General features: G+C 33.7%; 3 protein-coding genes across 3 annotated transcripts; all 3 read left to right on the forward strand.

The window, feature by feature from the left end:
- The first annotated feature begins 109 nt into the window (after window positions 1–109).
- LOC107959943 (wall-associated receptor kinase-like 22) lies at window positions 110–929 on the forward strand. Its single transcript, XM_016896114.2, has one exon. The coding sequence runs from the start codon at window positions 141–143 to the stop codon at window positions 927–929; it is 789 nt and encodes a 262-aa protein (XP_016751603.2). The 5' UTR covers window positions 110–140.
- Window positions 913–2666, forward strand: LOC107959941 (wall-associated receptor kinase-like 22). Its single transcript, XM_016896113.2, has 3 exons — window positions 913–1039; window positions 1128–1241; window positions 1378–2666. The coding sequence occupies exons 1-3, from the start codon at window positions 949–951 to the stop codon at window positions 2577–2579; spliced, it is 1407 nt and encodes a 468-aa protein (XP_016751602.1). The 5' UTR covers window positions 913–948; the 3' UTR covers window positions 2580–2666.
- Window positions 2667–8538: 5872 nt separating this feature from the next.
- On the forward strand, window positions 8539–10232 carry LOC107960997 (uncharacterized). The gene is made up of 4 exons (XM_016897241.1): window positions 8539–8911; window positions 9014–9325; window positions 9625–9866; window positions 10002–10232. Exons 1-4 carry the CDS (start codon window positions 8539–8541, stop codon window positions 10230–10232), a joined length of 1158 nt encoding a protein of 385 aa, XP_016752730.1.
- Window positions 10233–12489: the final 2257 nt, after the last annotated feature.

The following is a 12489-nucleotide window of genomic DNA, read 5'->3' on the forward strand; positions in this document are numbered from 1 at the left end:
CAATAAAACAATACATACATAAAAAAGAGAATATAAAGTTGACATTTCAATACTTTTAAGTCAGTCAAGGTGATTAACTTGGGAAAGTGCAAAGAAACATCCTTTGTTATTCATTTGTTTTCCCTATAAAATAGGGTTAAATGATGAAAATAGGACCAAAAGAAGCAAAAATGGTTGTGATAATTGCTTTAAGTTTCACTTTCTTGCTTTTGCTAATTATCAACATAGCATTAGTATTAGCAACTACTTCTACAGCTATTTCTGGAGCAAAAGATTGGTGCAAAGACAGCTGCGGAAATGTTAGCGTTCCCTACCCTTTTGGAATTGGACCCGATTGTTTCCTGAATTCTTGGTTTGAGGTCTCTTGCAATGAATCTTCAACCCCTCCAACAATTTTGAAAAAAATAAATATGGAAGTCTTCAATTTTTCTTATGATCTTGGCTATGGTAGGGAGTACCTTCGCGTGAAGAGTCCAGTGATTCTACACAATTGTTCAGGCAGGGAAAGAGAAACCAAAAACCAAACGGTGGATTTAACAGGTAGCCCTTTCTTCTATTCAGGGAGGAACAAATTTATAGCTGCAGGTTGCAACAACAAAGCTTTAATTGCAGGAATTAAGCCTAGAATTGTTGGGTGTGAATCAACTTGTAATGGCGATACACTCTTTGGTACCTCTAATCCTAACAAAACTTGTAATGGTAGTACATGCTGCGAGACTGTAATACCATCGTATCTCCAAACATTCAACGCCAGCTTTGAGAGCAAAACCTCATCAGGGCCACAAGGATGCAAGTTAGCCTTTGTGGTAGATGAAGAATGGTTGAACTTCAATATAACAAACCCTTCTGATTTGCTGAATATGGACAGTGTTCCAGCTTTGATTGATTGGGCACTACCCAAAGGGATCAACACCACTTATTTCAAGTGAAAGTGTACAGTCATATGTTATGTATACTTCTGAAAGCTCAAACATCTCATGGCGATATGTTTGTAGTGATGGTTATCGGGGGAATCCGTATCTCCCTATTGGATGCCAAGGTAAAAAGAGAATAAATTCTCTTCTCTTCCCATGTTTGACTAACTGATTGTTTCTTAAATTTGTTTTAATAATGGAAATATTATTTAGATATTGATGAATGTGAGGAAGAACGTCACAAGATATCTTGTGGGGACGCAACCTGTGTAAATGTACCAGGGTTTTATCGATGTGAAGGAAGTAAAACTTGGATTATTGCTTTAGGTAATTTAACTACCTTTCCCTTTAACTCTCTCTCTCTTTGTCACTCGTCATAATTTGAAGTTATTAACACCCACACCCACCCACCCACTCACACACACAGAAAGGTTATTAACATGACCACATTCTCGATATATAGGCGTTGGTGTAGGTTGTGGAGTTTTGTCCTTAGTTATGGGTGGATGGTGGTTATACAAGCTTTTAAAGAAAAGGAGGAAAGTGAAGCTCAAGAAAAAGTTCTTTAAACGAAATGGTGGATTGTTGTTACAACAACAAATGTATTCACACGAAGGTAGTTTGGAGAAAACCAAGATATTTACCTCCAAGGAGTTGGATAAAGCAACAAATAATTTCAACAATAATAGAGTAGTTGGGCAAGGTGGGCAAGGCACTGTTTACAAAGGAATGTTAGCTGATGGAAGGATCGTAGCAGTAAAAAAGTCCATAGCAATGGTTGTAGAGGAAGCCGAACACTTCATTAATGAAGTTGTTATCCTTTCTCAAGTTAATCATAGAAATGTGGTCAAACTATTAGGATGTTGCTTGGAAACTGAGGTTCCATTACTGGTTTATGAGTTCATTTCCAATGGTACACTTTTCCAATATCTGCATGACAAAAGTGAGGAGTTCCCATTATCATGGGAAACACGACTAAGAATTGCCAAAGAAACGGCCGAAGCCCTTTGGTATTTACACTCTTCTGCCTCCATTCCGATTTATCATCGAGATATCAAGTCCTCAAATATCTTGTTAGATGAAAAGTTCAAGGCAAAGGTTTCAGATTTTGGAACATCAAGATCGATTTCTATTGATCAAACTCACTTGACCACGCATGTGCAGGGTACATTCGGGTACTTAGAGCCGGAATATTTCCAATCAAGTCAATTCACAGAAAAAAGTGATGTCTACAGTTTCGGAGTTGTACTTGTGGAGTTACTAACCGGTGAAAGGCCAATTTTTTCTCTAGAAAGGGAAAAAGAAGGTAGAAGTTTGGCCACACATTTCATTTCTTCAATGGAAGAAAATCGAGTGATGGAAATTGTTGATGCTCGAGTAGTTGGGCAAGCAAAAGAAGATGAGTTAATGATGGTAGCCAAACTTGCATACCGATGCTTGAGCTTGAGTGGAAAGAAGCGACCAACAATGAAAGAGGTTGCAATTCAGTTAGACCAGATTCTGGCATTGCTAAAGGATTCAAATGTTGATCATCATCACAACCAGGAAGAGATTGTCGATTTAAAATTGGATTTACCTTTCCCTTGGGATTCCACTTCTTCTTCAATGAATTCAAGTTTTTTCTCTAGAAATATTTGTTCCATAGAAAAGGAACCACTAGTTTAATTTCAATCAATACAAATTATATATGTAACTGTTATAAATGTTTTTATTATAAAGTAGATATCCATTAGAATAAGAAATTTAAGATACATCCAATTGATGAATTTTCTTTTCTTTCTTTGTTCTTTATTTTATAAGATCTTAAACAAGAATTCAACTTGCACCTTAAAGATATCTTATGCCAAGAAATTTATAAACCCAATTACTCTACTTCTGGGTTGATCATTGTTCAAAAATAAATATATTAAATTGTTAAATTAAAACAATAAAATTTAATAAATAATTTAACATACATATTAAGAGTAAATCGCTTAAAAGCATAAACAAATAAATATAAAATATTGTATTACTTATATGAAATATTTTGAATTAAGTCTAATAATTGAATATACGACACATGTCTTAATTTAAAACTATGGGACATGTTTAATTTTTATTTTAGATATTATATATATTATCAGTTAAAATCAGAATAATTTTAAAAATATATTCAACATTGGAGGCAAAATAATTAATTTTGTAAAACTAAATTATTTTCCACCCAAGCAGTGAGTGCAGCAGAACATATTGAGAAACAAAGTCTAAGCACATTTCCGGTGTTCATATCCCAAATTGAAAAAAGAAAAAAGAAAAAGTAATGTGAAGACCAAATATTTAGTTAGAAAAACAGAGGTAGAATTGTATAAATGTCTTGTCATATCTATATAATTTATATAGCTCTATAAGGTGCAACCAATCTTCCTGCATTCATAAGTTCATTATGCTATTTTTTTTCTCTATATATAACTCGAAGGTACAAAGTAACTTCTTCCATTCATATGGCTGTTTATTATGCTATTCTTTTTATATAACTCGTGTTTTTTTAATTATAAATAAATGGTTGAATTTAAATTTTGGACTTTCTATTATACTTAAATTTTAGATTTGATCTCTGTATTTTAATTTTTAATATAATTAATAGTGTTAATTTTTTTATTAAAATATTACATAATTATATATAATTTGAAAGTAGATTTTTAAATCCAAAAAATAGAGAGATTAAATTATTGAAAATAAAAGGGGACTGAATTCCAAAATGTATGAAGTATATATGTCACAGGGCTAGAATTTGTCTCTCACACCACGCGACCGATTTTTCTTTTCTTTTCTTAAATCTGCATAAGTCAACTAAACTCTTGAAAGATGAGAACTCTTAATGGAAATTCTCTAAGACACCAAAATAAAGTGGAAGCCAACTCGAAAGACAAAGAAGCACGAATCAAACATAAAAGCCACAAGAAAATAATATACACATGGTGTTTGAGTAAATGCTCTCTGATACAAGTTTTAAGGCTCAATTTCAGACCCATGGATGTGATGGGCTTACACTACCTTAAGGTCCAACCAAGCTGTCAATTTTCAAATTGAAAAGATTAGTTAACTTGCAACAAATATTTGTATGGGATCCAGACATTTATGGATTAAGATGTCTCATAGCATTCGAAGATCTATCTATTAGTTTCGAAACACGCTTTAAATGACTTGATTTCATGTTTGGGAACTCAAGTTACGACTGTTTTAGTGAAAACTGTGCAAGTAAAAATTCTGTACGGGATTAGGACGGGAATTTGAATTTGGGTTTTACACTTAATTTTTATTATATATGAGATCAATATTGTATTTATCAGTTCTTATTATTTTATTATTTTTTTCTAAATATTTAATAATTATTAAATATTTTAAGTTATTTAGGAGTTTTATGTTAAAAGAAAGTTTAGTTTAAAACTACTTCTTGTATAGGCTAATTAGAGTTCTAATATATTTAAGAGTTTTATTTAGATTTATTTAACTAGTCTATATAAATGCCATGTTCTATATTTTCCATGTATTTCTTTATTTTCTTCTTTAATTTTCTAATATTTGATTTATTATTCTATTTTTTTTTATCTTAGTTACTTATTTTAATTGTTTTATCTGACTTGGATTCGGTTGCATTTCAAGTTGTGTCAAAATTCAAGTTTTTTTCCGAACGTCTAGAGCCCTAAGTCAAATCAGCAACTTGGACAACTTATGATCTTCTTACATCCTTCCGCTCTCTTTCGTATATCAAATGATATGGATGAGTGCGAAAGAGGATCGTAAAGTTTGTCTAAGTCGCAAATTTGACTTAGGACTTTAGACGTTCGGAAATAAACTTGAATTTTGACACAACTTAAAACGCAATCTAAATAAAAGTATTTTTTTAAAAATATATCATATAAAAATTATCGATTACCTTTATTTATTAGATTTTTAAAAAAATATTTTTTTTAAATATTACCAAATAATCTCCAAAAATTATAAAATAAAATATCAAAATAAACTCAAACTTAGATTAAAAATCGAAAACGTAAGTATCAAGAACATATAAAAAATCCAAAAAAGAACGTAGGAGCAACGTTACTAACCACATTTAATTTGGTTAATTTACGTATGGGATCCGTCAAAAGTTTATAATTAGGATCATTTTATCGTTATTTCAGAAAAAAAATTGCTTTTTCTTGAATATAATTTAGTAATTGTTGTTAGATTAAAATTTAAAATAAATTAAATAAGTTATATAATAAATTTTAATTGCTTATTTATTGTTACTTTTTCCAAAATCATTTATTAATAGTTTCCAAAACAGTCATAGGTTTGTTTCTCTCTCGTATTTTTGTGAAAATAAACATCAATACTGGCAGTATAAAACGATCGCAAAACAATAAAAAAAACACACAGATTTTACGTGAAAACTCTTTCGAAAAAAACTATGGGTAGAGGAAGAGAACTTCACTAATGTTAAAAAACAAATGATACAAAAAGAGTTTCGACTATATCTATTTAAAAGTTAAAAAACCTTATTCTAATCAATGTTAAATAGAAAAAGTGTAGTCCTATATGGATTCTACTTGTGCAGTATTATTCGTACACAGATCCCTTCGTTTTGTCACTATATTTTATTTCTTTAACAATGATCCATATCACACAACTCTAACAATTTTCAAGATTATATAGCTTTATTAAAAGAGTTATTCTTTATTTCGAGTTTTCTGCATTTTGCATTTTTAGTATTTTTTAAAATAATATTGGTGGTAAATACTTTCTGTTGTTTAAATTTTTATTTACATAAGATCTCAAATTTTAACTTCGACAATCGCTTCATTTATCCATTACTTAAAAAAAATTGATTTTCATTTTTAAAATGATATAAATACAAATTTTAACTCAATTAATTTATATAACATTCTTTAAAATTTTGGCATTTCCATGTACTTTTGAACAGAGCTAAAAGCAATTCCAACACCAAATATACCAATATATATATATTAATTGTGAAGAGTTAATTGGAAAAGTTTCCTCAAAGATTTTGAATACTATGTGATTCGAATAGTAGATAGACCGAATTTTATGTACTTATATATAATTTTGAAAAGTTATTACTCTTCATAATTTAAAAAATTATATATTTTCATAAAATTTTAATATTTTTTTAAATTATTTGTTAATATGACATATAAAATAAAAAAAATGTCATGCTAGCTATGAAATACATATGCACTATTACATCTGCATTTGATGCAATTTCCAATGGTTCCATTAAATTGTAACGAAATTTGTTCGATTTGATAAAAATAAAAAGTTGGGAAAGCAAAAAAAAAGGGACAAATTAATAAAAATTGTAAAATTTGAGAGATAAATATTTTATTATGTCTAATTTTTAAATGAATTCAACAAAAATAGTCGCCCAATGAACTGAAAATGAAATTTGAAAAATAAAATGTTAATTTTTAAGTAAATAAGAATAAAAGTACTATATATACTAGTGATATCATTAGAATTTAAGTATTAATATATAAATATAAAACATTTGTTTTATAAATATTACATTTTGACACCCGAAATGTGGGTGAAAGAACAACATATTAAAATTATTGTAACAATTCATTTTCAGTGGTACCAGAAATGGTGGTTTCGGAACATCGTTAATCAGTGATGGAGTACGTAAGTTTTAATGTTTAATATATATTAGCCTATTATAGTGTTATATGAAATCCTGGTTTGTTAATTTGATCGATTGGATAATCTATTTTAGTATAAGAATGAAATCGTAAATGTGATAAAAGTTAACCACTATGGATTTCTTTCGCTAGTGGTAATATGATAATCGATTAGGAACTGAATAGATAATTCAACCATTTTCGTAGTTAATGGCCACACAGGTGTTGGTTTTAACTTACCTGTAATGATGCAAATCTTAATTAATAATTAGATTAGACACACACACACACACACACATATATATATACACCGTAGCTTAGCGGATGAAAGGAAGCAATTTATTTTTCTTTTCTTTATCCTCTCTATTACCATTTTTCTTCTTTGTTAAGCTAGGAAAACTTGGCCAAGTTTTGTGTGCTTGCATGGTTAGCTAATTCAAGTCTGTTTTGCTTGAATTTGGTGTTTTTGAATTTGTCATGCTTCAATCTAAGCCAATAGTGGTGTTTATTTCCAAAACTGTTCAAGATTTCTTGAGATTACCATTGTTGAATGCTTGAAATTCTAGTGTTAAATGTTTAGATTATATGAAAACTTATGAAAAAAGATTACTTGGTAAAATTAGAATTTGTTAGTTTCGAATAACAACTAAAATTGAGAAATTTTGAAATAAGCTTAAGATTTATATAAACATTGCTATAAAGGGTTTGACTATTTAAGTGTTGGGTTTGAGGGAAGCTAGAGTGATGGAAATGAACTGACTTATGTGTTTATAACCTGATGAATGGTGTTGGTTAATAAAATTTAAATTAAATTTATGTTATAGATCAAGATTTGAATCCGTCAAGACCACGAGAAAGGAAAAGTTGTTTAGTAGAATCTATTGAGTCGAGTTATCTTTAGCCAGGTAAGTTCATACAAATGAAAATTATTAAACTTTCTTTCCTTTTTCATTTTTAAACTGTATAATTAAAATTTGGTATTTTAGATTTGGTTTGTTAAAGTTATAGAGTAGAGATGTTGTATTGTGTTACGAAGGAATGTGAATGGAATTACAAAATGAAAGTGTCCCAATGAACTTAGTAAAAGGCTCATACACATGGTTACAGGTTATTTCTTGATGATTCTGAGATCCAACATTTGTTGCAGACTCGAAGATACATGTGGCATAGATTTAGCTTGGACTGGTGATATGATGTCATTTTAAAGATTTAGCTTGGACTGGTAACCTTACATGTATATCCAGCCCTAGCCAAGCTTTCATTATGTCAATAAAGGTTTAACCCGGATTGGTAACCTAAAATCTTTGTATGTGATTAGCTTGAATTAGCCTTTGATGTGAAGCGTACTTGTGTTTTGAGTTCTCTTACGATGTTCATTGAGTAATATGAAACATATGAAATGTGAAATTGGCAAGTTAAGAAATAAAGGGAAATAAAGAAGTAATTACTATACTTGAAGTCCGCATCAATGAAAGGTATGCGATTGAATTTGACATGAAGAGTGTCATTGTATCATGTTGCTTACCCGATATACTATATGTAATGAAATATATGCACTTATCATGTTGGCAAATTATGTTGGTGAATAGGTAAACTGTGTACACCGAGTATCCGGTGTCGATCTTGTAAGTACTTCTAAACTTATAAATACTGTAGTTAGAATTGCCTGAAACTATACTGAGTTAGTTAAGATTAAAACTTCTGGAAAAACTTCTAAAAACTTCTGATAAATACTTGAAGCATAACATACTTGCTAATAAACACTAAAACTGATACATAAAATTTTGAAATGTAGATAAAAACTTTGAAACAATGAGCGCTTATAGTGCTGTAGGGAGACTCGAGCTGAGTCTTTCTCTTTGGGCAGTATGTAAAATCTGGATACAAGCAAGACTCCGACTACACCTACTGTCAAGACCGAGTTTCAAAGTCACTTGGCTGGGGATGATGCACTGTCCCAAGCCATGTTGAGAGTTTTAAAGAGGGTCGTTAGGCCTGATTCTAGATCTTGGGGCCGTAGGTCGGTAACTGAATGGATCCAGTCTAATGGAGTTAAACTGTTTAGGGGTGTCACTAGAGTCTCCCCTACCGTGGCCGAATACTGGTTGGAGGCCACCGAGAGAATAATAAATGATATCGATTGCACTCTTGAGCAGAACTTGAAGGGTGCAATTTATATGCTTCGCGACGAGGCATACCAGTGGTGGTTATCGGTTAAAAAGGGTACTCAACCATATCATCTTAGTTGGGATTATTTAAAGACTAGTTTTCAAGCGAAGTATGTGGGTACGAGCTCTGTAGATGCTCATAGGCGTGAGTTCATGAATCTCATGCAAGGTGATAGGACTATGGCCGAGTATGAGGCCGAATTTTTAAGATTGAGCCGCTACGCTTGAGGCACGGTGGCATCTGAATATGAGAAGTGTGTTCATTTTGAAGATGGTTTAAGGGACAGTTTGAGGGTTTTAATTGCTTCGCAGAGAGAGCGAGAGTTCGTCGTTCTAATGGATAAGGCGAAAATTGCCGAAGAAGTTAAGCGTGAGGAGCGACAAAATAGGGACCGAGAAAGAGGCAAGAATAAGAGGAATTTGAAGCCCTCTGATTCTGCCCAGAGGCCTAAGAAACAAGTCAGACCCGATGGGACTTCTAGAGTAGGAGTTCCAGTTGTTCCTACTAGGGTTCAGCCATGTAGTGATTGTGGTAGGCGCCATCTGGATGAGTGTTGGAAGAGATTGGGAGCATGTCTAGATTGTAGGTCATTAGAGCATCGTATTAGAGAGTGTCCACAGTGTTCTGATCAGATGCAAGCTTTAGTTTCGGGATTTGTTCAGCCGTAGAAGACAGTACAGCAACCGCCCAGGAGTCGTGGTCCGGCCAGGGGTGGTAATGGTTTAGGTAGAGGATAGAGAGCACCAGCCAGAAGTGCTAATCAGACTGAGGTGAGGCAACCTGCACTGGTTTATACTACTTGAAGCCGAGAGGACAGAGACGCCCCTGATGTGATTACGGGTATGTTCCTATTTTTGATGTCTCTTATACTGCCTTGATAGATATAGGGTCAACACACTCCTATATAGCTAGTTCTGTCTCTGGTAAATTAGGGATTCCTGTTGAGAATACTTTGGGTGAGATTTTTGTGTTGAGTTTGTTGGGTCAGTCAATTCGGGAAAACAGACAGTATAGGAATGTTCCGCTGGAAGTACAAGGGGTTGTGGTTCTGAAAAATCTAATTAAGCTATCTTTTGGGGAATTCGATTTGATTCTGGGAATGGACTGGCTGGTGGAGCACCAAGTTAGTTTGGATTGACAACTAAAAGGGTAGTTCTAAGAACCAAAGATGATGTGGAAGTTGTTGTGATCAGCGAGCGTCGGGATTACTTGTCTAGCTTAATCTCCACTCTAATGGCCAAAAAACTGGTTTAAAAAGGGTATGAAGTATATCTGGCCTGTAAGTGTTTCAGTTTCTAGGGACTCTTCTGTCGGAAACATCAGAACAGTGAGGAAATTTCTGGACGTATTTCCTGATAAGTTACCAGGTTTACCTCTAAATTGGGAAGTTGAGTTTGGCATTAAGCTTCTACTAAATATAGCTCCAGTGCCCATTGCTCTATATCGAATGGCACCGAAAGAGCTTACGGAGCTAAAGGCTCAACTTTAAGAGCTTCTAGATTGTGGATTTATCTGTCCTAGTATGTCTCCGTAGGGGGCACTGATTTTGTTTGTGAAGAAAAAAGACGATACCATGAGGATGTGTATCAACTAAAGACAGTTGAACAAGTTAACTGTGAAGAATAAGTACTCACTTCCGAGGATCAATGATTTGTTTGATCAGTTTTATGGGGTTTCAGTATTCTTGAAGATAGATCATCGCTCTAGGTATCATCAACTTAGGGTTAAGATAGCTAATATTTATAAGACGACTTTTAAGACTCGTTATAGGCACTACGAGTTCCTAGTCATGCCTTTTGGTTTGACGAATGCTCTGGCTGCATTCATGGATCTGATGAACCAGGTTTTCTAGTCGTATTTGGATTAGTTTGTCGTAGTCTTTACCAATGATATTCTGGTGTACTCCAAGACTGAGGATGAGCATGATAAGCATTTTAGAGTAGTGCTTCAGACACTCGTGAGAAACAGATATACACTAAGTTGAACAATTATGAGTTCTGGTTGTGAGAAGTAATATTTATGGGGCACGTAGTTTCTGCTGAGGGGATCTGAGTTGATCCTAGAAAGGTTGAGGTTATACTTGATTGGAAATAGCTCCTCTAATTAAGATTCTATGCAAGAATGTTCCTTTTGTCTGGACTGATGTGCAACAATCGAGTTTTAAGAAGCTCAAGTCTGTTCTGACTCAGGCTCTTGTTCTGATACATCCTAAATTTGGTAAAAAAGTCTGTGGTTTACAGTGATGCGTCATAAGTCGAATTTGGGTGTGTTCTGAAGTAAGATGGTAAGGTTTTGGCTTACGCGTCTCGACAGCTTAAGTCACATAAGGAAAATTATCTGATGCATGATCTTGAATTAGGTGTCGTGGTTTTTGCTTTAAAGTTCTGGAGGCACAATTTGTATGGTGAGAAGTGTATCATCTACATCAATCACAAGAGCCTTAAGTACCTTATCACTCAAAAAGAGTTGAACCTTAGGTAGTGTAGATGGATTGAGTTGCTAAAAGATTATGACTGCACGATAAAGTATCATCCCTGTAAGGCCAATGTGGTGATCGATGCTCTTAGTCGTATAGAAATGTCTAATTTAAGGGCGATGTTTGCTCGCCTAAGTCTGTTTGAGGATGGGAGTTTGTTAGCCAAGTTGCAAGTTAAGCAGACTTGGATTGATCAGATTCGAAAAAAATAGTTAGGGGATGATTCTCTAGTTCTGCATTTTCTTCAGGTTAAGAGTAGCAGTATGTCTAATTTTTTGCTGTATAATGATGGGGTTCTGTGTTTCCAATGATAGGTTTGTGTACAAAATGATTTCGATCTAAGACAGTCGATTCTGAGAGAAGCGCATAGTAACCCTTGCGCTATGCATCCCAGTGGAAATAAGATGTATCGAGACCTCTGTGAATAGTGCTGATGGCTGGGTTTAAAACATGAGGTAACATATTTTGTTGCTCGTTGTCTAACATGCCAGCAAGTTAAGGCTGAGCACCAATTCTCTTCGGGTTAGCTCCAATCTATTAAGATTCCCTTATGGAAATGAGAGCGTGTGACTATGGACTTCATTAGTGAGTTGCCTTTAACACCTACTAAGAAGGATTCTATTTGGGTCATTATGGACCGGTTGACCAAGTCCGCCCATTTCATTCCAGTTCGGACAGATTACTCACTGTAGAAGTTGGCAAAATAGTACATTTTTTATATTGTAAGACTTCATGGGGTTCCAGTTTCGATAATTTCTGATAGGGATCTTCGCTTCATTTTTTGGTTTTGGAAAAAACTTCATAAAGCTCTGGGTTTGATATTAGACTTCAGTACTACGTTCCATCCTTAGACCAATGGTTAATCTAATAGGGGGATTTAGATACTAGAAGATATGTTTCGAAGTTGTGTGATTGATTTTCGAGGGAGCTGAGAGGATTTTCTGCCTTTAGCTGAGTTCACCTACAATAATAATTTTCAGTTTAGCATCCAGATGGCACCTTACGAGGCTTTGTATGGTCGTAAGGGTCGTACTTTACTGTTTGGATTGAGTTGGGTGAACGACGAGTTTTGGGTCCTGAGTTGGTTTCCGAGACAGAGGATAAACTCAGATTAATTCGAGATCGTCTTAAGGCGGCTTCTAATAGACATAAGTCTTATGCAGATCTCAAAGGAGGTATATCGAGTACTCTGTAGGTGACTTTGTCTTTCTTAAGGTATCTTCGTGGAAGAAAGTTATACGGTTCGGACTTAAGGGACGTTTGAGCCGTA

Source organism: Gossypium hirsutum, chromosome D11 (assembly GCF_007990345.1).
Source record: "Gossypium hirsutum isolate 1008001.06 chromosome D11, Gossypium_hirsutum_v2.1, whole genome shotgun sequence".
Classification (NCBI taxonomy): Eukaryota; Viridiplantae; Streptophyta; class Magnoliopsida; order Malvales; family Malvaceae; genus Gossypium; species Gossypium hirsutum.